This window comes from Mauremys reevesii, linkage group 2 (assembly GCF_016161935.1).
Source record: "Mauremys reevesii isolate NIE-2019 linkage group 2, ASM1616193v1, whole genome shotgun sequence".
In the NCBI taxonomy this organism is placed as follows: domain Eukaryota; kingdom Metazoa; phylum Chordata; order Testudines; family Geoemydidae; genus Mauremys; species Mauremys reevesii.
In genome coordinates, this window is record NC_052624.1 from 192822848 (window position 1) to 192850769 (window position 27922).

The 27922-nt window shown below is 39.9% G+C and overlaps 1 protein-coding gene across 4 annotated transcripts in view; it reads right to left on the minus strand.

Annotated features, from left to right (window-relative positions):
• The window catches only part of DOK6 (docking protein 6), a 395394-nt gene that overhangs the window by 332346 nt on the left and 35126 nt on the right, over nucleotides 1–27922 (minus strand). For 2 of the 4 annotated variants that reach the window (XR_005593900.1, XM_039523833.1), the window contains exon 1: nucleotides 4273–4368. The exons of 1 other annotated variant lie outside the window; for it this stretch is intronic. Coding sequence is in view for 2 of the 3 variants with exons in the window: in XM_039523833.1 (XP_039379767.1) it covers nucleotides 4273–4341 (69 nt within the window). In the remaining variant the exon portion in view is untranslated. Of the gene's footprint in view, nucleotides 1–4272; nucleotides 4369–27922 lie in introns of those variants that run through there. One more of the 4 variants, XM_039523834.1, reaches the window with a different exon arrangement.

Consider the following 27922-nt stretch of genomic DNA (forward strand, 5'->3'; position numbering starts at 1 on the left):
AACATATACTAGAGAGTAAAATTTATCCCTGTACCCGAGGGCCAGCCCAATGCTCATGTGCCACTTAAATCCCACTGAGGGTTTAAGTAGGACTTAAATGGTACATAGACATTCTGTACAGGGATGAATTTCACCCCTCGTAGAAAGTGCTCTCAAAGTAAAAATATATTCAAGTAGAATTACAGATAATGACTATCTTCTTCCCCACACAAACCCCTTATAAGTAAAACTATAGGAATTGGTTATCCAAAGACATGAGAAAAAGTGAATGCATTCATAATTTCAGAGAAAAAAAAGGAGAAAACTGACACCAATCTAATAAGGGATATCATAATCAGCCAGCACTACATGAAACTGGATAATAAAATGCAAAAATCAACATGTAAGCTAGAATCCCCAACCCGAAGATAAAACAAAGCTCTCTGCACTTGACAAATATCCAAGTTAAATGATCCCCTACATCCTTATTTCAATACCAATGAAACAGGGAGAAAAAATTGAAAATCAAATTTCCTCACAACAGTAGACAACATATTTCTCTATGTACCCAATCTTCTGCAATCAATTACACTGTTTGTCCTGTTAACAGCTACAAGCGATCGACATGAGACACTTAACCTTTTACATGCTATACATAATGCTTAAAAAAAGTTAATTAAAAAAAAATTAAAAATAATGTTTTTGCTTGATTGTTTTAGAGCAGTGAGCAAACTTATTTGATTGGGCTCCCCTTCTTTGTGTCTGTAGTCATTTATGCCGCCTCCACAAGTACGTATACCGGCACCCAGCTCTGAAGGCAGCACCATTCCAGCAGCAGCACAGAAGTAAGGGAGGCAATGTAAAAAGTGATATTTGTCAATATAACTTTTCACATCAGGGTTAGCACCCCATTGACACACCTACTTCCATGCTGCTGCTGCTGCTACCATACCGGGGCTGACAGCCAGAGCCCCACTGCATCCAGGTAAGGGATTTGAGCGGGGCGGAGGGGAAGGTGTGGAGAGTCCAGGTGGTGGGGCTCTGTCTGTCAGCCCTGGGGCACCGGTCTCCAGCTGTTCCCTTTAACCCCGCTTCATAGGTGTGCATAACCCTTTTTTTTTAGGAGCCTCACCCGCCTGGGGTTAACAGACAGAGCTCTTAAAAAAAATATCATACAGCTTGTGCCTCCCCTTGGGAAGCCTGCCCCATATTTTGAGAACTTCTGTTTTAGAGTGAACTTAGTGCTGTCAAAAGGAGCTGGAGCAACAACCTTGAGAAACCACAGACCAACCTTGAGCTAAGAAAGGTATAGCATGCTACTTTTATTATAATGAAAATTTCCAAAACCATCCTACCAACATCTCACAATCCTGATCCAGTGGAATCACTTTTAGGGAAAATAATTTAGAGCCTATATCTATTCAGCACTTGGGCTCTGCTGTTAAAGCCAGTTAGGATGCCAATTAGAACCCCTTCTAATTATTTTTGTGATTTTTGGGTTACTAAGGCCAGACCCAAAGACCCTTGGAAACAGATTGAAACCACAAGCTCACTTCAAAATCTACTGAACCCATGATGAGAAAGGGGGAGGGGGAAGTGTGTGAACTGTTTTAATTTTCATTGAAATTTCATTTTCATTTGAGTCAAAAATTAAGCTTGATAGACATACAGCTAACAAAAACCACAGTAATTCTGTATTCAGGTTTGGTTTGTAATTATTCCTTTTTTTATTTTCTGGTAAAATCTCTTCAGTTATGCGAGTTCCAATATCATGCTCTAGTGGAGAGGGATAGCTCAGTGGTTTGAGCATTGGTCTGCTAAACCCAGAGTTGTGAGCTCAATCCTTGAGGGAGCCACTTAGGGATCTGGGGCAAAATCAGTACTTGGTCCTGCTAGTGAAGGCAGGGGGCTGGATTCAATGACCTTTTGGGGTCCCTTTCAGCTCTATGAGATAGGTATAGGATTCAACATTTAGCTGTACCATAATTTTAAGTTCTGATTTCCTCTAGAAGACTACAATGTGTTTATTTTCTTAGAAGCATAACATCAATAATTATGGATCTAATATCATCCCCCTATAATCCATGCCCACAGATCTGACCTCTCTTATGGAATGCCACCTCTATAGCAATGTTCTCTCATATCAGCACCCTACACAGAGTGGAGACAGAGATGGAGCCAGAGTCAGGCTATATATTCTATACCTGTGAGCCATCTTCCACAGACACTGTTTCTTTTTGTGTGGGACCCCTTCTGCAGCTGAAGATCCCTTGAAGAAATCCATGACAGCATGGCTCAAATGGAGATGAATTATTCAGGATCTGGAGGAGGGCAAGGAGCACCAGAGCTGGCATAGAAACACAGGGCTTACTTGACTATAGCCCGGGCTGCACCTCTAGATCCTCTGGGAGATGTGGGGTTTGAAGGCAGAAGTGCTTCCTATGCCCTAGGAGTGCAAACTCCAACCCTAGTAGAACTATTTTGGGGAAACTCTGTGAGAAGATCATCTTATTTTTAGGTTATCTTCCATTTTTTTTCCCTGTAGACATGGAGATCCAGATCTATAAATTTAAAACTACTAAAGAATGCCTCAAATACTATATATTATGAGAAATGGCATTTATATTAGTATCCATAGGGCTTTTTATCCACTTTTCTAAAGTATGTTATATATTATATAATTACTATTTAAAACAGTAACTTGTACCGAACATATTTTCTTCTAATTTTAATTCACCAAAGTAATAAAGAGGTGGCTATATTGCCAGCAGTCATAACACTATTTGCTGTTATCTTGTCAGATCCCAAAACTAAAGCAGGAATGGGCCTGGCTACTATACCTGCACAGGAGGAGATCACAGGTGCATCTCTAAAAAGTTATGTTAGTGATAAACTAGATGGGTCACTGGTCAACCAATATCCAAGCAAGATGTAAGGGAGAAAGTATTGCTGATGGAGTCAATAATGAAATGTAATACTGAGGTCCTAACTTCTGAGGCTCATGAAAAGGCCCAATAATAATAGCATTAATCCCAGGGTTTTGCTCCAATTCCAGCTTGGGTTATTACAGCTCTAATTACATTCCTCACTGCATGAAAACCTCCCTGTGTAGATTCCACTGGTAAAGTTCACTTCCTACCTTTAAATAACTTATTAGTTGTGCTACTGTAGACTAGCCAATAGAGCTGGTTGGAAAATTTTATGTCAGAATGATTTTACTACTGAAAATTCACTTTCCAAAAAAAAAAAAAAAAAAAAAAATCTTCCATAGGAAAATTTTAATTTTGCTGAAAAATTTCAGTTTTCCATTGGAAAATTAGTCCCTGCTCAAAGCAGCTTGTCTGGACAGTTGCTGCTCCCAGCTTTAAGGCATCCTGCTAGGCAAAAAGCCCCAGAGCTGGAGCTCCCAGGGACTCCCATGTTCTGGTCTCCCCTGGTGGGCTTCTGGGGTTTAGGGTAGCTTAGGGCCATGACACATTTCAAAAAGGTTGAAACAAAATATTACATCAACTTTTTTCTAAACAAAATTTCAGAATTCCCATTCCATGAGAAAATTTGAAATTCCAATTTTTTGTTCCATTTTGGAATTTTGTTCCATTTTGGAATTTCCCACAGAATAGGAGTTTCAGTTTCTGCTGGTTAATGTGTTTCATACAATACAGCCACCTTTGGAGTGGATCAGCCATCCTAACATACGTATAAGTTATGTATGGTATATATGAACATTCAGGATAAAAAAGGGGAGATTAAAAAAAAACCCCAACATTTATAAGTGTGAATTTTGTCCCCTTCCTAGTGACTGGTCCACATGAAAGACAAAGTTCTAGTGCTGCTGATGCTACCACCCAATGGAGTGACTCTTTTAGCTCAAGTAGTAGAAGCTTGTGCATTGGTACTAAGGAGCTTGGGTTCAACATCTATTCCTTGGTGCCTGGTGATGGAAGCTAGTTACAAATGCATGTACTGACAAAAGCGTTTTCTAGTGGTTAGAACAAAAGACTGTGATGAATACCCAACTCTGTCACCAATATGATGTGTGACCTTGGTTAAGCCAACAACCTCTTTTGATATGGTTTGCTTATCTGCAAAATGGAAATGATATGCATCTACCAGCATTGTTGTGAGGCCTAAATAATATGGGGGGGGGGGGATGGAGAGGGAAGCAGAGATCTCTTCAGATGAAAAGCATTTAAAAATGCCAAGTAGTAGTATTGCTGTAAATCCAAATGTATTTGCATTAGATGTATTAAAGCAGCTGATTCTAATATCTAGATTCGTTTAATATAAACATACCAAATTCTTGGTGATTTGTCCAGGATCTTGGTTAAACAGTCTGAAGTAGGTTACTTGCCCTTTTGGCATAAATATAGTCCTTATTAAGATTTGTGATTTGCAATACTTCTATATTTGGATAATTTCTTAAATGAAAAGAAGCAAAAAAGAGACCAAAACCTCATCCATCAGTAGGTATTACATTTATGACATAATAAATTTCCATAGCAACAGACATCATGAAATTATGAGGTCTTAGGGCTGAACAAAAATAGCAGTTAGGAAGGGGAAATGCTAATAAAAAGTAATAGTAACATGGATCAAACTTGCTAAATAATGGATCATTATTTAAAACATCTGTAATCGTTTCTGGACAAGCTCTTAAAGATTATTTCCACTTGGATAAATGCCACCACATTCTCACTAAATATACGGTTTTTACTTTCATTCAACCTGTTATGTAAATATTTAAAGGTGATATCTAAATCACTGACAGAAATTATACTTCAGTGTTATGTGTGTCTTCAACATTTATTTCCCCATATGAAACATAGTCCTTCATTTTTTTTAAAAATATTTAAGTTATGTTTAGATAAAACTATTTGATAAAACTGAGGAAAACTGCCTTTGGTTTTTGCATACATTTTCCAGTTCAACTTAACATCTACTAAATTTTCAGCTCCTTTAAACATAAACCAAATGTAAGCAAACCACAAGAATAGGTAAAGAAAACTAACTCAGTACCCATTAATAAGTAAATGAGCAATAATAAAACAACAACTATAATAAAGCTCAAAACCAAAAACCAAACAGTGCCTCCAATTTCATGCACCGCTCCGGGCAATTCACCAGAATATGATGACATTCAGGTTAATTCAAGTCTTCTAGAGTGTGGTCTGCCTCACTTATGTAACATGAAGCTGAGAGTCATGTATGAAGCCCCCAAACTTTGCTGGCTACAATACTGAACCAAGGTAAAATAAAATTATACAAATTGAGGCAGGTCACCAACACGCATTACTGACATAATTACTATTTATATCCCAAACTAATTGTGTTTTTAATTAATCTACATAGCTGTATGTTCCTATAACTGTTACCGTCATCCTTCCTTCTTCATTTTCTCCATTTATGTCCACCTTGCATCATGTCCTAGTTTACATTGTAAACTCTGAAGGGTGGGGTTTTCTCTTACTATGTATTTGTAATATGACCAGCACAGTGGGGCTCTAAGTTGACCGAGGCCCCTGTGTTCCATATAACACAAATAATAATAAAATATATAGCCTGATTACTTTTTAAATGGTAAAAGTCACAAACAGAAGCAGCCTGAAACATAGAAATAGGTTCACTGATATATTTTCTCACTGTAGCTAAGTAGAGCGTACTCATTTGGAAATACCGTATTAGTGAATTGAACATAAGAGTCTGATCCCCGTCCTTGCAAGTCTTATGATCAGCTGAAGAGCCATTTTACTCATGCTCATTTCTGATAAGTTTTGTAACAGGATTAACCTAAACTGAAAAAGGTCACATATCCCTGATAAGAAGCAGGCAAGCTTCAGAGAAGGTTGCAGTTGTCTTTCTGATTAACAGCATGAGGACATTTTTATCCATTTCTTTTCCTCGTATTATGATCACTACCATTGCTATAGAATCTCGTGTGGGAATGTGAAAACACTGAATTTTTGTGTGTGCATCTGTGGTAGTTTTACCACATCATCCCCCCACATCCCCCAAATAAATAAATAAATAAATCTTCAGTTTTCAGAACAACAATTTAACTACTTTGGAAAACAGATACACCTGGCTACAGTGAATTGGACAAAATAAAAATTAGCTTGCAAATGAAAGAGAGTTGATGTTGCCTAGCCTGAGACAGTAGAAGGTTCAAAGTTATGTATTTAAAAACAGCCTTGATTGCTTGAAAACCTTATACTCCCCTGTTCTTCAAATATGGGAGAGTACATTATCTGACCAGATCACTGTCATGCATCTTGTGAGACAGTCTAGCATTTGGCAGCCCTCACACACCTCTCAGGCAAAAATCAGATGAATAAGACAGAAACATTGCACCACAAAATACTCTTTAACCTAAGAGAAGGCACATAGGGCTGTGAGCCAGAAGAACATTAATTGTAGGCTCACATTCACTGTTAATATTTCTGCAATTTGCAATCCATATAATTAGGAAAGGAGTTATACCCCTACCTTGGAAGAGAGCCTAACTTCTTAATATGACAGATCCAAGCAACATTCTCCCCCCTCCATCATAATGCCTTTCAAAACAAGTATTCCAAAATTCTGTATTTGGCTATACCAGGGGTAGGCAATCTATGTCATGCATGCCAAAGGTAGCATGCAAGCTGATTTTCAGTGGCACTCACACTGCCCAGGTCTGGGGGGCTCTGCATTTTAATTTAATTTTAAATGAAGCTTCTTAAACATTTTAAAAACCTTACTTACTTTACACACAACAATAGTTTAGTTATATATTATAGACTTATAGAAAGAGACATTCTAAAAACGTTAAAATGTATTACCGGCACACAAAACTTTAAATTAGAGTGAATAAATGAAGACTCGGCACACCACTTCTGAAAGGCTGCCGACCCCTGGGCTGTACCATTAGCTGGCTAGCAATAATAATACAAAACAGTTAGCAACTCAATGTGAAGATTTAACATGATTTCTTAGGTTTATGCCTGGGCCATCAGAGACTAGAAGTACTCTCTGGAAGTAGCAAAGAGTCCTGTAGCACCTTATAGACTAACAGAAATATTGGAGCATGAGCTTTCGTGAGTGAATACCCACTTTGTCGGATGCATGTAGTGGAAATTTCCAGAGGCAGGTATAAATATGCAAGCAAGAATCAGGCTAGAGATAACAAGGTTAGCTCAATCAGGGAGGATGAGGCCTTCTTCTAGCAGTTGAGGTGTGAAAACCAAGGGAGGAGAAACTGCTTTTGTAGTTAGCAAGCCATTCACAGTCTTTGTTTAATCCTGAGCTGATGGTGTCAAATTTACAGATGAACTGAAGCTCAGCAGTTTCTCTTTGAAGTCTGGTCCTGATGTTTTTTTGCTACAGGATGACTACCTTTAAATCTGCTATTGTGTGGCCAGGGAGGTTGAAGTGTTCTCCTACAGGTTTTTGTATATTGCCATTCCTAATATCTGATTTGTATCCATTTATCCTTTTATTCCATCAGCAAGGGTCATTTGGGGTATGTCTACGCTGCTATTAGACACCCGCAGATGGCCCATGCCAGATGACTCAGGCTCACAGGGGTATTTAATTGCAGTGATGTTGTTCAGGCTTGGGTTGGAACCTGGGCTCTAGGACCCTATGGTGTTGGAGGGTCCCAAAACCCAGGCTCCAGCCCAAGTATCTACACCACAATTAGGGCTTGTTTACACTACCACAGTAATAATGTAACTGGAGTCGATATAGCTTAGGTTGACTTATCACAGTGTCCACACCACACTGCATCGACCAGAGATGCTCTCCCGTTGACTTAACTAACTCGTCTCGGAGCAGTGGATTACCTGAGTTGACTGGAGAGTGCTCTGCAATCGATTTAGTGGGTTCATTAGACCCGCTAAATTGATGCCCACTGCAAGTAAGTATAGACCGGGCCTTAATCAGCCACTTAGCCAAATACCCCCAAACCCAAGTCAGCTGGCATAGGCCGGCCACGTGTGTCTAATTGCAGTGTCGACACACCCATGGAGACCCTTTCACGGGTTAGAGATGCCTTTTGTTAGGTAGAATTGCTGGGAAGGCCAGACTGCACAAAAACACTATCTGCCTTTCCCCAAGATGAATTCCTAGTGGCACCTTTCCTTAGTGGCATGGAGTGGGGAGGGATGGGAGCACCCACGGAGGTGGTGCCTATGGACCTGTGCTCCTTCAGCTCCCATTGTTTTAAGAAATAGCTGAGGGAGCTCAGCACTTTCTAGGATGGGTTCCATACCCTGCTGAACAGGCCCTGTTAAAAGTACATATTTTATTTAAGTATTCTGATGACATTAGTAGATCAAAATATAGATGAGATAACCACATCTCTATTTGTGGTAAGAAGTGCATCTTCAGTAGATATACTTTAAGTGGCAATCCATGAAAAGATAATTATTGCAAAAAACAATGTGCTGTAATATACTGTTATGGTTAGGTTAAATCTCATTGAAACTGGTGGTACAAGAGTGGGCCATCTCTCAAGATAGTTGTAAGAAAACATTGGGATCCTTTATGGAACCAAGCAGCTGAAACAATACAGGCCTCCAACCAAAACACAGGCACATATCACTGCCCGGAACAAAGGCACTTGGCAAGTCACATGTGGGCAGAAGACTTTTGTAGGCTATTGTTTTGTGAAGGTTTGTGTATCTGAGGAAAAAAGGCAGAAAGGCCAGAGAAGCAGAGAGAAAAGGCAGAAAAGAATCACCAGATACACAATAGAAGCACTGAGAAACATGGCCCTGAGAAAAAGCTAAAAAAGTGGTTTTGGACTATGTGCTGCCTGCCTGATGGCTTGGATCAAATAAACTCTCTCTCCTTGTTTGCTTTCTCCTGTGTTCAGGGAAATGAGACTTTGTACATTCCTTGTAAATACACAGGTTTGTGCCAAAGACAGCTGACTCCATGATCCATTTCCCCTGGTAATGAAAACAACCAACCGGGCCCTGAACTCTACCTAACTACTCAGGTGAAATAAAGAACAACATAGGATGACCAGACAGCAAATGTGAAATATTAGGACCGGGGTGGGTTGGTAATAGGAGCCTATATAAGAAAAAGACCCAAAAATCAGGACTGTCCCTATAAAATCGGGACATCTGGTCACCCTAGAGTAATAATACATTACAAAACTATAAACCTCTATTTGGAACACGTCGGTTGCCAAAAGTAATGTTTTCATACCTCTAGTTCTATTATCTCAAGCATGCAGATGTCAAAATTAAACCTGACAACTGACTTAGGGTTGCCCCATGTCTGGTTTGCAACTGAAATGTCTGGTTTTAAGGGGACCTGTAGTCTCCAGTCAGAAGTATTGGCCGTAAACCAAAAGTCCAGTTACCACAATTTTCTAGGGCTGTAACTAGGACAGGGCAAGAGAGGCAGCTTCCCTGGGCACAGAGCTTGGAAGGCTTAGTACTCCAATAATGGAATGCAACATTTTAGGTCAACTCAAATCTTGTCTTTCAAATCTGTCCTAGACTGCTAGTGACCTGAAGTTATTTTCACAGTCCCATATGAAATGAATTTTCTGGTTTCATTCTATTTATTAGGGAACAAGTGTCCATATCACAAATACCATCATAAATCGCATGGCTATGCCTCACTGAAGAATGAATGTGCATGAAGACTGAACTACTTTCTGACAAAAAAGACTTATAAGAAGACTCTTTGGCACAACAGTGGGAAACTTGCATTGCTGCAGTGTGTATTGTGCCCATGTTGTGAATAATAAATAGAGGACGTCAGTCTCCAGGGTTGTCATTCTGACACATTTTGCCAATATTAAAATTCAGTTACTACTTAAAAAAAAAAACCAAACAATTTAGTAATTACAGAAAACTGGCTTTTCGTAAACAAATAATGCTAATGTGATTAAATTGCACCTTCCCATTGCTAGCAGAGGGAATGTTTGATCAGACTAGAAACAGAATGACCATACCCACTGTGATGCTGGCAGGCCAGGTACCAGCTTTTGCCAAGGCTGCAGGCATTAGCGAAGAATTGACAAACTCATAGCTGGAGACCAGACCAGTCTACCTGTATGTTAGTTTTGCTCAAATTAGGTATTAGTCTTATAAGAATGTATGCAGTGTTTAGACTCTATGAAATGCATGTAAGTTGCTGAATGCATCAATCTCACTTGTTATATCTGTATTCCATGCTATAAGGAAACATGTAAATTTTGCTCTATAACTTTGAAAACGTTTGCTCTAAACTTGTGAACTCTGGTGGGAAGAGTGTTTCCCCCCAACTATCCAGAAGAACTATCAAATCAGATTGGCCATCAAGAAACATCGCAACAAAGGATTGGTGAATGGCCTATCGCACTTTGGAAATGCTACGCACGAAGCAGCTCATCCTATGGACTTGGAGGCTGAATGAAGGAAATAAAGACACAAGAACATTTCCCATCTCTTTGCTGTTTGAACTTTCACAGGGCCAGACACTCTCAACTGAAACCAGAGATGCCCAGAGGGTACCCCTGGGTCTGCCCTGAAAGACATTCTGAACTGACAGCTCACTCCAGTTCTGTAGCTCTTAGGATTTAGATTGCAACTCATTTGTGTGTATATATTTGCTTGTTTTAACCTGTAAATGACTCATTTCTTTTTCCTAGTTAATAAACCTTTAGATAGTATCTTACACGATTGGCTACAAGTGTTGTCTTTGATGTAAGAACTAGGGTACTCTTGGGACTGGAACCAACCTGAATATTTTGAGATTTTTGGTGTAAGTGACCATTTATCATAAGAGCAACTTGCCTAGGTTCCAAGATAGACTGGGGAGTCTAAGGGGACTTTCTGTGACTCCATGGTAAGACTGTTACAGTGATCCACAAGTTCACATTTGTCACTGGCTTCACAAAATCTAATTATAGAACACACCACCAGTTTGGGGTGTCTGCCCTGTTTTTAACAGTCTGCCCTGATGTAGACACTCACAGTTGTGAGCCCCTCCAGACAGCATGATACCCTCAGTTCCTGATTGGAAGAGGGTGCCCTCCACCATTAAGGCTCTGCTCTTTTCTCTCTCCCTACTCAAAATACACGTGGGGATTATATGGTGGGTGGAGGCTGGGGCTAGAGAAAGTGGAGCAGAGATGCACCTCTCCTAACCACCCCAGGTCAATTTGGTGGAGGAGAGGTGGGTTGAAAAAGTCGGCAACTATAGTAATTCCCCTACATTAGTGGGCATGTGACAGCCATTCTTGCCACTTAAAACTGCCAGTTTTGCCATATAGATAGCATACTTATCAGAGGTGGGTTTCCAACTTTGCTATGGGTCTGACCAGATTGCCCTTTGGGATCAGAAAGTAATTCTTTCCTCTGGGCAAGATTAACAAGGTGTCTGGTTATTTTTTTCACCTTCCTTACAGCATCCTGAAGTATAAGGAGAAGAAAGAATACCTTTTAAAAAAAAAAAAGAGTGGTGGTAAATGTCAATAAATTGTATTGTAACATATGGCTGGTGTCCAGTGCAGGTAAGAGGCTTCATGGGGCCATTCTTAGGATAAACCTGACCACAGGACACAAGGACTAATGAACCTTGTTAGCCTATGCGACAAGAGGAGATCTTAAGTCTTCACAGACTGAGCTACCCCTCTCTACACTCTCACTCCCCTTTGAAATGGGGAAGTGGAGGCCTGAATGATTAATTCATTCATGGAAGTTTGGCTGAGGAAGCCAACCGTCATTCCTTGGTTGTCTGGCATGAGGTGATTCCATTGCATCCTGGACCAAATTAATCTGGAATTAAAGAGGTTTGGGGGGGGGGTCAGACCTCATAATAATAAAACTAAAAAAATTGGGGTCTTCTACTTTGACACAGATGCAGCAATGGTTTTATTCTCATGTGTGTCCTGATCACACTGACAAACTGTAATTTTTGTAAAATCTGTAGACTTTTTTTTCTAAAAATTCAAGGATAGGTAAATGAGGAGAATGAGCCAAAATTTGCTGTCAGGTCAGTACAGGTGCCATTCCTATCCAGCCCAATGTTCCTATTATGCTTTTATATATTGGCGTTTCACATAAAGAAGAAAGGGAATAAATTATATGGATTAAATTATTCCTCCCTCTATGTGTACACTGGGGGTAGTGGGTCTTAAGGTATATCCTCTAAGGCCTCAATGGATGATCAGGGCGGCATTATCTAGTAGCCACAAAAGGGAAAAAGGAGGGTAGCTATTCCTGTTAGCAGAGCTAATTACCTCAGAGGGAATGTCTGGACAGGCCCTGAATAGGCCACCTGTTTATACCATCAGGGCAGTGCTGGACTGGAGCATCACCTAAACCTGTTACACAAATGTAACATTAATTATGTCTACACTTCATACTCCTTTCAGTGGTAGTTGTATCCATCAGGCAAGGTACTAACAAACTTCAACAGGACTTTATTTTTAAAGTGGAAACCTCTTTACCAAGCTGCTGCTGCACCCTCTGTAACTCTCCCTCTCTCAAGCAGCTTGAAATTGTTCTCTTGTGACTGCAGTAAGAGTGCTTGTAATAAGCGCAACTACTACATCCTCATCCTCCAGTGGACCATCTGGTGAAGGCAAAGGCAGGCGAGAAAGGCAATCAGCTACCACATTTTTGTTTCCAGGCTTACATTCCAGTTCATAACTGAAAAAGAGTAGTCTTGCAGACCATCTAGCAATAAGATATCCTGCTCTTCCCAGTCCTTCCGTGGTAAGCAACGTTGTCAAAGGGCTGTGGTCTGTATGCAACTTGAACGTGTGGCTCCCCAGGTAAGTTCTCCATTTTTCAGTAGCCCAGACACAAGCAAGTGCTTCTTTTTTGACTGTAGAATATTTTCTCTCAGCATTACTTAGTTGTCCTCATGAAGTTGTGCGAGGACAGCCCCAAGTCCATAATCAGAAGCATCAGTAGTTACAATTGTGGGCAACGCAGGACTGAATAGTGCAAGTACTGGACTATGTACAATCAAGTCTTTCACTGTTTTGAAACTAGCTTGTGCATCCATTATCCACATTAAGGTTGAACTTCTCTGTAGTAACTCTCATAACAGTTCAATGACAGAAGCATAATTGGGAATGAATTTTGCATACCAGGCGGTAAGACCCAAGAAGGAACGTAAGGTTTGCAAATCTGTTGGAGGAGGAGCATTTGAAATTGCCAGGATATGATCTGGATCAGGTTTTAGTCCAGGCTGTGAAATTGTATGCCCCAGAAAGGAGAGTTCAGTTTGTCTAAATTTGCATTTGGACCTATTAAGCTTGAGGCCTGCTTTGCTGATGCAGTTTAGTACAGACTGCAGGTTATTGTCATTCTCCTCAGTAGTATTTCTAAATATGATAATATCATCCAAATAGCACTGAACTCCATGTTAATTCTTCAGAATCAATGACATCATTTTTGGAAGGCACTTGGGGCTGATGCAAGACCATATGGAACATGTTTAAAATGAAATATGTCCCTCATGTGTAATAAATGCCGTTAGGTCTCTGCTATCTTCATGCAACATAACCTGGTGGCATGTGCTCTGCAAATCAAGAGTAGAAAACATCATTGCTCCACGGAGTTCTGCCAATACTTCTTCTATGTGAGGAAGAAGATGGCTGTCAACCAGTATAGCTTTATTTGGCTCCCTTAAGTCCACACAAAGGCAAATGCCTCCACCCTTCTTTTGTGTCACTACTATAGGTGAAACCCATTCAGAGGAGTTAATCTCTTCAATAATGTCCTTTTGAACACATTTTCTAAGGTCCTCTGAAACAGCTTCTCTGACTGAAAATGGTAAGCGCCATAATTTCTGTCATACAGGCATCACATTATTCCACATTTTAACTTTATGCAGAAACTCATAAGCACAGCAGAGTTTCTCTTCAACCTGGTGTTGGGTCCCAGCTGAAATTGGTGTGTGTACCACAAGAGTGCTTTGCTGAGGAAGATCAATTCATCCATTAACTACCCTGAGATTTAAAGCAGCCAATAAATCTCTGCCAAGAATAGGAGTGCCTTTGTGGAAAATATAGAACTCTGCAGTTACACAGCAATCACCAAAAGTAACTATTGCTGGCAGGCAGCCATGTACTGGAATGTTTTTTTTCAAATAGCACACCAACTCAAGTTTGTGTTCAGTAAGAGGCACATCTGTAAAGTAATGCAAATAGATGGAATCAGGTAGTATAGATACTGCTGAGCCAGTGTCCAACATTAGCTGAATAGAGTGTGATTTGCCTGAGGGTATGGTGGAAACGTTTACAGTGCACTTTATCTGTTCTGGAATATGTGCAGTAGGTGGTTTTGTCCACGCTCAGCACAGTAACATCTGGTATTGTAACTGCATGCACCTGTTGATTGAACTGGCTACTGCGACATACTTTAGCAAAATGCCCAATCTTTTTGCAATGATTGCACTGAGCTACTTTTGCTGGACATCCTGTGTAGTTTGCAAGGTGTTGTGGGGATCCACAGCGAAAGCATGCTTTTACTGTATTTTGAATTTGCAGATTCAGTGGCTTTTCATTAGTTTTCCTCCTGCAATTGTTTGTCTGCAGCAATAGTGAACTTTTCTGCAAAGGAGTCACAGCCTGGACTGTGCCTCCTGTATCCCTGCTCATTATTTTGACTTCAGCTGTAGCTGACTCAATCTGAGTAGCAATGATTATTGTGGTCCTAGAAGTAAGCGTTCTCTTACACGAAGCATGGTTGTTTTCTCAAGGAGCTGGTCTCTAATCATCTCATCTGTCATATTCCCAAAGTCACAAGTTACAATCAGACTCCTCAGGGAAGCAATATACTGCATTATAGTCTCCCCTGGTTTCTGCTCACTCTGGCAAAATCTGTAGCTATTAGCTACTACATTCACTTTGGGCACAAAAAAGTTCTTTAGTGCAGTGAGTGCAGTCTCATACATATCATTTGCAAGGGGAAAAGTATAAAATATACACTGCCCTTCTGCTCCAAGGCAGTGGATTAGCAGAGCATGCTTTCTTACTTCAGAAATCTCTGTAGCACTGATTGCAAGCAGATAAGACTCAAACATATGGATCCACGCAGTAAACGCAATTGGAGGCTCACCTGGGCTTTGCAGAAAGGATGCAGGTGTGTTCAGAGGCAGAAGATCCATCCTCATCGCCAAAATGTTGTATCAACCAGGCAAGGTACTAACAAACTTCAACAGGACTTTATTTTTTACAGTGGAAACCTCTTTACCAAGCTGCTGCTGCACCCTCTGTAACTCTCACTCTGCCTCCTCAACTCCTCCCCCGCCTTCCTGTCCTTTCAGACTCCCAACAGCCAGTGCTCCCAGTTCTAATAATTACAAGCAACATCTAAACACCACAGCAGTGTGTAGAGTACATACTGTGACATGTCATTCCATATTCTTTATGGAAATATGCTTATGATATGAATATGATAACTGAGATATACTTTTAGCAAGATGGCTCATGTGAGATATCATTGGAAAGGTTATGATTTACTGAATGTGAATATCCAATTTGTATGCCTATATAACTTCTCTAACTGAAGTTAGGAATATTGACTATGTATCTGTATTTCAACTATGCTACTTTGGGTGACACCCACTGCTTACACTTCAAGTACAACAACAGACAAGCCAGACAGGCCAGATGGCCCATCAGCAAGGATAATGCACTGTAAAAATCTTAGCCTTCCTGTGGACACTCCATATTGCCACTGACTCATGCACGCAGTGATCCTACAGAGTCAGGTGGTCTTGTCACCTGATACTAAAACATTACCTGGGACTTCTCGTAACTTTCCACTGTAAAGCGAGGGGGAGTCAAGTTTTGTAAACAAAGGGTTCCCGCCTTATGTAAATCCTATACAAGGATGGGGAGGAAGGCAAACAGGACTCCTCCTCTCCATGGCCGTCTGCCCAAGAAGAAAGCCTGTAAAAGCACCTGAAGGGAAGGCAAGGGAGGAGTCCAGACTGAGACAGGGATCTAGTCTGAAAAGGAATATAACTGGAACTCTGAACCACAGAAACTTTGCAAACTGCCTGCAGCAATATCTAAGGTGAGAAATACTATTTATAACTAATTTCTTTAGTAAAACTAGCTTAGTTTGCGTGTTTGATTTCATTTGCTTAGTAATCTGCTTTGTTCTGTTTGTTATCCCTTTTACCACTTAAAATCTGCCTTCCACAGTTAATAAAATTTGTTTTGTTTATTATTAAACCCAGTTTTTGTAATTTCTAATGGGAGGAGGGCAAGAAGTGTGCACACCTCTCTCCACTTTGAGGGAAGGGGCAAATTTCATAATATATCTTTGGATCTGCACTCCAAGGGACATCTGAGTGCTGGAGCAAGTCCATAAATATGAGTCTTCCCAGAGTTGATCTGCAGCAGGGTGTGGCCCTGCCTCTGTGTGTGTGTTAGAGGAAGCTTTAATAGCCTGGCTCAGCAAGACAGGTTATAGGGGGCTCATGCTGGCAGAACAGGTGGATTAAGTGGTATCTCAGCACATCAGGTGGCTTTTCAAGGGGTCCAACCCGTCACACATACACTCCACGCCCCCCCTAACATGGATACTAATAGCAGTGTAGCTAGTGAGGCACCGCTTAAGCAAGTAGAATAAAGACACTCCTGAAATCTATGGGTCTATACCTCATTTATATATTCACACAGTTCTCTACACACTCAACCAGTCCCTTCGATCGTCTACATTGCTATTTTTATCAGTGTAGTGTCCTGCTGTCTCCCCAGTGCTGTACTTTTCCCCACCACAGGGAAAGGCTCCAGTACTGGGGAAAGACTCCAGCAGCTCCCTGCTGCAGGAATCTTTCCCTGAGGTAGGGACAGGCTCCAGCAATTCCAGCATCAGGGAAAGGCTCCAGCAGTGAGCTGCTGGGAGCTTTCCCTGGTGCAATAAAAAAAGAGTCCAGCAGCAGAGAAAGGCTCTAGCAGTTTCCCACTGCAGAGCCTTCCTTCTGCTCCCCCCCTGGATGCAGCTTGCTTTTCACTGCAGTGTATAGCTACACATACACAGGGTCTAGGAGATTGTGACTTTTAAAGACATCTCTCCAACTGCATCTGTTGGAGTGACATACCTTTTTTATTGGAGGAAAATGAAGCCTCAGCAAAGGCATAATCAAGCTCAATATGGTTATCAAAATGCAGACCATCATGAATTAAATAAAAAATATAAACTTAGTCAGTATTACGTGTATCAAATGTTTGAATGAGGAGCTGAAAATAACTATTTTGAAGCAATTATCTATTTTATAAATGGATAATCTATATTTCAGTATGTTTTTCTTCTTTCTGTTATTGAAACAAATACACTTTGGTCCTTTACAAAGCAGATAATGACTAGATAATACAGATTAGAGGGTCAGGCATCATTACCTTGTTGGTGAAAAGCCAATACTACGCGTATTATTGCTCTGAATAACTTATTTTATTGTTTGAAATACCACAAGCAGAAGGACAATTTCAGTTTTCATCCAAAGAGATACAATTTGCAGGAAATGTAAATCATAGCAAACTACCAAAATTCCAGGGTCATCTTTGGAGGAGGAACCATCCCTTTGGTCACATGTTTATTTTGTTAATGAAATTTTAATCTGTATTGTATTGTTTATTTTTTAAAAAGCAGCATTTGAGAGCTGACAATGTGTCCAGTGGTAAGAAGTCTTGTCTTTAACTGATCCAGAGGGACCTACTTTTGATGCTGCCCATAGATTTAAGCTACAGGCCTCATCCAACTCCCAAAGAAGATAATGACAAGATGCTCACCCCAAATAACTTTGTTAGTCTCTAAGGTGCCACAAGTACTCTTTGTTCTTTTCACCAACTTAACTGAGAGCTGGATCAAGTCCCATGTTAGCAAACTGAGGGAGTATGTGCGGTGAAAAGGGAGCTATCTTCTCCTTGAATACCTGGATCATGTCCATGGTAGCTTGTCTCCTTAAATTCCCGCTCTGTTGATTTTGTTATGGGCACAAATCATCTTTGAACGTCATTATATCCAAAAGAGCAGAAGTGAAATAGGGAGATATTCACTCTGGGTGGTTCAAGTGTTTCATTCCAATCTGAGTGACAGCAGTAGGGAGTTGAAAAGGGTAGGTACCTTTTCATTTACATTTTACTCTGGCATCTGTTCTTCTATCCACCTGATGTCTGTTTTTGACAGCATTTCATTTGGTATTTCATAGTTATTTAGCCTGGCAATCTAGTTCAGAATGGGGAGAACAGAAAATACCATACACTGTGCTATGTTTGCTAGGATGAAAGCAGGAATCAGAACCTGAACTTTTCCAAGAAAAACAAAGAAGTGTGAACTTCATTTGAAAAACTGTTACTGCATCAAGGAGAAATAGTGGATTTTAAAGAAAAAGTGCCTTTATTAATATATTCTAAATGTCCACTAACATTAATCAGCAGCACAATGCACTATACTGAAACTGACAATCAAAATTCCTTGTTTCTTGTCTTTATAATGGGAGGAGGTCCCAATGGAAAGCTCTAACACAAACAGGTGTTGAAAATGCGTTAGGCACTTCAGTTTCTAATGGACTCTAATTAGGCTTCTACATATTGACATGAAACAAATTAGTTTGTTATCTAAAACTGGCAAACCCTTTTTTTGTTATCCAAAACCTGTCAAACCATATCTAGTAGTATCTAATATAGTCTACAATCAGCAACTTCTCTTGGTTGTGGCCATTTTGAAGATATGCTTATTCAGTCCAAAGTGGAGCTTCTTTATATGTTAAAATTTCCACAAAAGTTACTTGCATATATAAAGAGAGAGAATATGAATATCTTCAAGCTTATATTTTATTATGTGCATAAAAAATTCATGCTGGACTACTAAACCTCCTGGTCAGACATGAAAGTCTGATCTGTACACAGCTAACAAACTTCCTAAATTAAAAAAGCCCCCCTGCCTCCTCACCCCATCTTACAAATCCTTTGATGGCTCAAACACTTGCAATGATAGGTTTGGTGTTATGTTTATTAGAAGTAAAAAGAGCAAATATAGTTCAATATTTACAGCCAAACCACAAAGGGCCTGATTCTCATTTTCACTAAGGTCCCTTTATACTGCTAGAGCGCGTAAAGAGAATCACATCAACATATTTACGTATATTAGCAGTGAATGTTATTTTTCATTTTATGCAGGCAAGAGAGTCAACCCTTGGTTAAACAATTGTTTTAAGCATTTTATTCACAAAACCTTACTACTGTAGCTTTTAAAATCTTCGGAAAGCAAAAATCAGTTCAGCAATGAATTGAACAGTCAAGGTCCCCTGCTGCTTATCGTTAGCATGAAGTTCTGATAAACAACATGTGCATTGTGGTGGAAGGCTGTCTACAAACTAACTTGTAAGTAGCTAGCTGAAAAGAAATCACTGATCAAGGAAATGAGAAACAGGCAGCACTGTCAGTCCTCCCTCCTGGTTCAAAGAACGTAAAACACATGATGATTCTTAATGGCTTGGTTTCTTTGGCACAGAGCTAGAATAATTGTTCAAGGCCCCAAGAGATCCATGATTCCCAACGCTTAAAAGCTTTTAATCTGGATTTGTTGAATTGTGCACAGATTTGAGGGTTTCATAATCTTCAAGCAGGAGGATTAATCAGTTAATACCTAGCATAAAATGCTCTACAAAAATATAAAAATCCAGCCATGGCAAAACATGGAGAATTTTAATCAAAATAGAGAGAGAACAAGTCTGGTATGAGCAGGGGTCTTCCATCATATAAAATAATTTACTGAATAAATACAATTTTAAATACCCATGACATTAGGAACTGCTAATACTAAAACAACAATGTGTAGCAATAATTTAATCAAAACATTCTTGAAAAGCTGTTACTCCAAAGGCTAAATTTGTAAATGTCCTTCACTCTTACACCCCCAAAGGGTTATACAAAAATAAGTGTAATGAGAGAGAAGTATTCAGAATGGCTATTTATAATATAGCATTCAAAAACAAACTAGCATATAACATGCATGCAAGTCATTTATGTACACTATTATGCCACTTGCTGTGCAACAATGACATAAGGAGTAAATCATAGCAACAATCACCTCAAATGACAAAAGTAGTACTCTGAGTTTATCATAATTAAAAACCATCTAGGGCCAGAATCTACCCTTACTCACACTGAATAGTACCTTATTGAATAATAGTCCTACTGAAATTGAACTACTTGTGTAATAAACAATTTAATGTAAATAATGGTGACATTATTTGACATTATATCTGATCCTTGCACAGCCTACATCATCCACACAGCATGTTGTGATATAGATTAAGACATACTCCCAACCTCAAAGAGTGTACAATCTAAACTAAACAAGACAAGACACAGAACAATCTTTCATGCAGAATAGCGAGCACAAGATTGCAGCTTTTAGACCACAGCCCTGATGAAAGTGCAGAGCTCCACTGGGAGACTGTGATTCACTGTGATAACTTGTGCTGCAGCACCCTTGTGCACAAGAGGTAATGCAGTCTCCTTCCACTAATGCCCAACCTTATTACACAGGAGGGCATCATAAATCTAAGTGCAACCTTGTGTGGGCCAAACAGATTCTACATATTTACTAAGATTTGAAGTCACCTGTATTGATTTATATATTTTAAATTCAGCTTGTTTCATATGTATTTAGACAGAAACAACCTATGTACAGTATTGTCTATTTGCATACTTGTGTAAACTAAAATGATGTACACATGACGACAAAGTGCTACTGAATCGACCATTAGTATATTGTGTTGAAGCAAGCCGCGGGCCTTAAGAAATGCTCTGGTGGGCAGTGTTTGGCCCCGAGGCTGTAGGTTGGGCACCCTTGTTTTATGGGAAAGGTATGGACGAAATTGGTCCTCTTGTCTGCTAGCCATGTTCCATAGGATAATGCAGATCAGAACTCTGCTTCTTCTGTGCCCCATTTCAGACTCCCGCTCTCTAGGCAGGATCAGGAATGAGCAATCTTTGGAATCCCCAGAGTATAGGAAGTGCAGGGAGTGCTATAGTTAGTGGCCCTAGTGCACCTGTACAAGGTAGGGAAAACTTTTCTCACTCTCAGTCCCTCTGCAGCGGCCCAAAGGCCATGCGCAAACCAGCACTGAGAAAATAAGAAATACCTGCATGATTTTCACCAGTAGGCAGAGGGACAATCTATATGATGAAGAATTCAAAATACATCTTACTTTAAAATAAAATTCAACCTCTGCCCATTTCCTTGGAAAGAAGTTTTCTAATAACTATCACCGCCAGCTTGTTATTCCATAGAAACTTGGTTAGGACAAACATTTCTGAAAAGGTGAGATGCAAAGGAAAGAGAAATACTATGGGTCTGACCTTGAGAGATTGGGGTGTTAATCACTTCCCAGTGATCTGTGAGATTAGGAAATAATTTTTACAGTTGAGAGGGTCTCTAGATTTCGTTAGCATTTCTTCTGTGAAAGAAGCATTTGAAGCAGCATTGGTTTCCGTCTAATCAAAAAGAACATTAAGTTCTGATGGCAGTTGATTTTTACATATTATACTGACCACAGCAGGGAATCCAACTGGATCGAGATCCCTTTATGACTCCAGTTATTTTGCAATTAATTTCATTTCATTTGCAAAGACTGGCTCTTGCACATAATTTTGGACTGACTTATCTAAAATTGGCATTGAAAGGCCAACAAGAAAAGGTTTCAATGCCAGCAGAATCTGATTGATACACATACATTTATGAACCTGTCAGCATACTTTCTTTGACTTTCATGACTAAACCTAATATTCCACTACTTTTATTTCGTTTTATGAATTTGAGAGCGTTAGCTAGAAAATGTGTAGGTATATAAGGTCCTTCCTCAGACCTGGGGGGAAGGGAGAATGGACTAGATAATCTCTTGAGGTCCCTTCCGCCCTACATTTCTATTGTTCTATGGCCTGCATAATTTGATTCAGAATAGTACTACCTAAATTTAAAACACAATAGCAAGGCCACATGCTGGAGGAGAGCTGTGAAATTTTACAAAAACAGGGGTTTTAAGATATGCTCCAATTTTGAAGTATTTTTCTTTTCAAGATCAACAGAGAAGAAAAAAAATCTCATTCAGATTCATTGATTCCAAGATCAGAAGGAACCATTGTGATCATCTAGTCTGATCTCCTATATAACACAGGCCATGGGATGTCCCCCAAATGATTCTTAGAGTTTTTTTTGTTTGTTTGTTTGTTTTTTTGGAAAAGCATCCAATCTTGATCCAATTCTTCCTCTCATGACATCTGAGCACATATTTGTAAGAAAAAGGCAATCTAATTTTGTTTTTAACTTAGAGCAACAGGTATGATCCTGTAATAGAATTGTATTTAATTGTCATCTACTTTCTTCAATACCCGAGGATCATTTTAAATCTGTTCAAGTTGAATATGGGCATAACCTGACAAAACAGTGTTCCCTGTGGAGACATTAAATATGAACTCAAGTATAGATTACGGTATTACAGAGAACTCAGTCATTAAGTAAATGTTATGAATGTTTTAGAAGAATGTGGTTTAATTCTCCAATCAGCGATTTTAAAGATCGTAATATGAGACAGATCTTATAGTTCAGCATAGAATTAAAAAAATAATACTGAAGTCCTCTCCACTAACATATGGAGCAGTGGCACATGAGATAATAGTATTTGATATGTTATTAAAAATGATGGAGTCAGCGGATGTGGGTGAACAGACATTAAGCGGATACCTTTGTTCTTCGGCTACGTCTACACTTGGAGCAAGAAGTGTGGATTCCCAGCGCGTGTAAATATGTTTGCACTAATTCCCATCGAGCTAGCATACTAAAAATAGTACTATAGCCACATGGACAGTGACGAGCGGTAGCACGAGTAGTTGCTTCAAGTACATACTCATGGGGTCAAGAAAGATTTGTGCAATCACCCATGGTACTGTGGCTACACTTCTATTTTTAGCGCACTAACTCAGTAAGGGCTAGTCTACACAAGCTGGAAATCACACCCCAGCTCCAATTGTAGATATAGCCTTAGTTTTAATTTCCATTTCCACCAACCTTCTATCTATAAAAGAACAAGAAACGTTTGACAGAAATACCTAAGTTGTTTCCTTTTATTCCTTCTAATTTTGTTCTAGAAACATTTTAAAAATCACTGTAAAGAACAGACATTTGAAAGAGAAATAGAGGGATAAACAGAATTAACAGTTGGAGTATGTCTTAAGTGTCCCACATACACATTAGAGTGAATATACTGCAACTCCCACATATTAACAAAAAGTCCTAAACATAATCAGGGATGGATTAAATCAGGTTCCTTAGCTCTACAATGTCTACCACCAAAGGCCCAGACTCTACAGAATGAGACTGAAGAAAGGCTGAACGAGTAGCATCAAAGACTTAGGATTCAGAAGCAGACAAGAGATGACATGGAAGAAACAGGGAGCAGGCTGAAAAAATTTTGTCAAGAGGATGCTAGGCTGGGAAGAAGAGTATGTCTTGGAAGGTAAAACCCTGTTGGATATGAACTCCATTTAGTCTTAATCCATCTCCTGAGAGCAAGTGAGCAATATGCCATAGTTTTCAAAGTTGGGTGCTTAAAGATAAGCTCCTAAATTCAAATTTAATCATCAATACTGTTTAATATGTATATTGCACTTTACATGCTCAAAAGAAATAAGTGGCTTCATTTTCAGTTGCTTAGCCTCTGAAAATCAGGCAGTTTTGATAGAATTACCTAAATATGGATTTTGGTGCTTTACTTCAAAGCTGCTTGCCTGTACACTTTGGTCAATATCTCTGCTAAATGTTTTTTGTTCCAGTGTACTGTATTCTATTTTCCATTCCATTTGCCTTCTCCCAACATATATTAATATTGTTACTATATTTCATAGAAAATATAATACCCATGAATGAAAAGCAGAGAAATTGTTTTAAGTAACAAAAAATCAGCACAAACTGCAAATTCTGCATTTGGATTTTCAATGCCCTAAAGTTCAGCAAATTCAGATCTAGGGTTTTGGCTTCACTAACACACACTAAGAACGGGGGTCACACTAGGACAACAAATTCCAGAATGTGAGAGAATGATGCTGAAACCCTAGTTCATTGAAAACCAGGGCGCCACGACGCGAACGAACCGAACTCTCCTCCGGACTCTGCTAACTCCAGCTGCGCTGGGGCTGCCGAGAGTTCGGTGGTAGCGCGGAGTTTCGTTCGTCGGCGTCTAGATCAGGCAGATAGTTCGACGATAGTTCGGAAACGACTCACGCGTCGACCGCCGGCGCGTAAGTGTAGACTAGCCCTCAGTCTATTATTGAAATATGAGCCACTGGCAAAATTTGGACCCAAATTTTTAACACTCCTAAGGTTCCGGGGCTTGAACCTGGAGTTTTACTTTGGGCCCATCTTGAATGCAATCTATAAAATAATCAATTTCCTGGAGTTATAGCACTGTAAAAGTCAACATTTTATCACCATATACCATGGGAAAGTCTCACCACTGAGGCTTATATTTGGGGGCTGTTCTGCTCTCATTTAAACTTATGGAAGTTTTACAATGGAACCTGAATCAGGTTTTTTTAAATAAAAGAATTTTCTACAGTAATGTGGAACTATTACAATGAGGAAAATGTTGACTTTTTTTAGTGCACCTGCTCTGCGTGCATGACCTCAACCCCAAGGACATTATAAAATGTGAAAAGGGACTAAAATGTTTTATATCATTAAGAAAAAAAAATGGTACAATCCCCTAAGAAGATTTTTTCTTCTGAGAGAGTAAATTTTAATTGCATCTTTCCTAGTGTGAAGATTTATGGGCAATTAATTATAGTTAAAAGGGCTCTGCAGATTTGAGGGAGAAAATCTACATTTCCAAAGTTTGACTGGCAGAAGCCATAGAACGAAAGGTTGCATTCCACGACTGAATACACCCCATATGATACTTCATTAATTAGTAGTATACTTGTTTATTGAAGTGGGTCACAGCTGCTTCTGTTAAATATATTGGCCAAAATTTGTGCACTCAAAAGAAAGTCAGGGACCTAAATCAGTGGCTTGATTTTCAGAGATCCTGAGCAGCCATAGCTCCCTATGTTTATTAGATAAAACATGTAGTGTTATATGTTTTCTAATGCTATCTTTAAATTAGGGCTATCAAGATTTAAAAAAAAAAAATCTGGGCTTTAGTCTCCCTCAGGGCACAGGTCTCCAGCCTTCAGCTCCCCGGCTGCCTCTGGAGCTTCAGCCCGGCACAGGGCTCTGGGCTTCAAACCCCCTTGGGGGTGCAGCGTTCTGGGCTCCTGCCTGTGGAGCTCTGGGGCTCCAGCCCCCCACTACCTGCAATGTGTTAATCATTCTGTGAATTAATCCTTAATTGACAGCCCTTGTGCAAAGTGAAAGGTCATGGGGAATTCTCAGTTGGAAGTAACAGACGAGAAGTAAGAATTAGGTATATTGGTTGATAACTATCAGCTGCCCGTATGATGAAGCTGTGAAATAGGCTAATTCAATCTTAGGATGCATTATGCAAGATGTTTCCAGTAGAGACAGGCATTGTACAAAGTATTGGTGAGACCTCATCTGGAGTACTGGATGCAAATCTGGTCTCCCATGCTTAATAAAGATGATTTCAAACTGGAACAGGTTCAAAGAAGGGCTGCTAGGATGATCAGAGGAATGGAGAAATTGCCTTACAAGAGGAGACTTAAGGATCTTGGCTTGTTTAGCCAAACAAAACGAAGGCTGAAGGGAGGTCTGACTGTTCTCTATAAATATGTCAGAAGGATAACATCAGGAAGAGAGAGGTGCTATTTAAGTTAAGGGCCAGAGGTAGTACAAGAACAAATGGATATGAATTGGCCATCAACAAGTTTAGGCTTGAAGTTAGAAGAAAGTTTCTAACCGTCAGTGAAGTGAAGTTCTGGAACAGCCTTCCAAGGGGAATAGTGGGGGCAAAATACTAACTTGTTTCAAGACTGACCTTGATAAGTAGGGCTGTCAAGTGATAAAAAAAAATTAGTCATGATTAATCAGTGTTTTCATCACACTAGATAAAAAGATGTTATATGTAGCTATTGCAAGGCTACGTTCCAATACCATCAAAGTACTTCAAGTCTGCAGTACCATCTACGTGCTTTCGCCTCCAGTTCTTATGCTACAGATAACCCACTGACAGCAAATGAATCCCACCAGCCATGACTGAGTATGCTTACAGTGTTTCAGGATTGCTACAAGCCCATGGATCAAACAAAGTGAAACAGCTAAACCAATGCTATTACAAAGTGGATAGCTATTGACTGCAGACCACTCAACACTGTAAAGGACAAAGGGCTAAGAGATGTTATTCAAATGGCACCTTCCAATCAGTCATACACTTGGCCCTCCTGAGGAACCATTACATCATGAATACATGACCTGTATCACAATGAGAAGACTACAAAGTTGGAGCTTCTCAAAAATGCACTACCTGTTGCTTTGACTGGTGATCACTGGGCTATCTTGGAGTCATGGCAAACCTGACTGATGCTTCATGGACATTGCAGTCATTTGCTTTAACAGTAATGCATACTGAAGAGAGACATTGGGCTGAAACATGTATAGAGTGTTTCTTGGATGTTGTGAAAGAATGGAATATTCAAGAAAAGATAACAATTAGCACTAACAGTGCAATCAAAACTGCGATTAATTTGTTTTTAGTTAATCACTGAGTTAACTGCAATTATTTGACAGCCCTACTTTAAATTAAATGGGAGTTTTCCAGTTCTTTTTGTTGCCATTGTGGCCAGTGTTAACACTGTAGAGGTGGCTGGGAACAGCGAATTCTCTGTAAATAGCATTTCAGTATTATGGAGTCCTGTCTTCTCATGAGACTGCTGTTCCTTTGAGTATCAATAAATTGGCAAACTAGAATTAAATCACATGAAAATACATCATTTAAATTGAGGTGCCCAATTAGATAGTTCATATATGCATTTGTATTCTACCAAAAAGTTCAACATTAACATTATACATAAAAATAAAGATACACTTTTTGTCATTTTACTACCTTCCTGACAATGCGTTAAGATATATGTGCACTAAAGTCAGCCTAGGTCCTCCACCTTGTAATTACAGTATACATTAGATCACAATGTGTTGCTGTAGAAAGGACTATGAGATCATAAATAAAAGTATTGCTAAACCTCAAACTGCCCTGCATAATTCATAAGCTTCAAAGAAAGCACCAGCAAATATGTTTCAAATTATAGCCATATTTCAACAATAAAAATTCCTTTAGCAGTTAACTGAATTGGTAATATGATATGTCATTACTATACAGAAGCGTATTAAGGAGGCACTGGACAGTTCAGAGAGCTTGCTGACAGAAGGCAAGAGTCGACGCTCCGGCTGCTGCTCCAGCATATGCTCCAGCTGCAGGAAAGGCAGCAGGAGCACAGACCGCCGTTACAGCCCCTGTGTAACCAACAGCCCTCCTCCCCAAGTTCCATTGCCTTCTCACCCAGACGCCCAAGAACGTGGGTGAGGGGGGAGGCTCTGGCCACCCAGCCACTCCACCCCAGAGGATTGCGCAAGCAACATAAGGCTGGCCTTCAATAAGTTTTAAAAATTTTAAGTGCAGTGTGGCCTTGTCCTTCCCTCCTTCCCCCACCCCACCCGGTGCTTCCCTTCTCCCCAACCCCTCCCAGGCTACCTTGGCAGTTATCCCCCTATTTGTGTGATGAATTAATAAAGAATGCATGAACGTGAAGTAACAATGACTTTATTGCATCTGCAAGTGGTGATTGAAAGGGGGATGGGAGGGTGGCTAGCTTACAGGGAAGTAGAGTGAACCAAGGGGGGGTGCGGTGGGGGAGGGAGGGTTCAATCAAGGAGAAACAAGCAGAACTTTCACACCATGGCCTGGCCAGTCATGAAACTGGTTTTCAAAGCTTCTCTGATGCGCACCGCACCCTTCTGTACTCTTCTAACTGCCCTGGTGT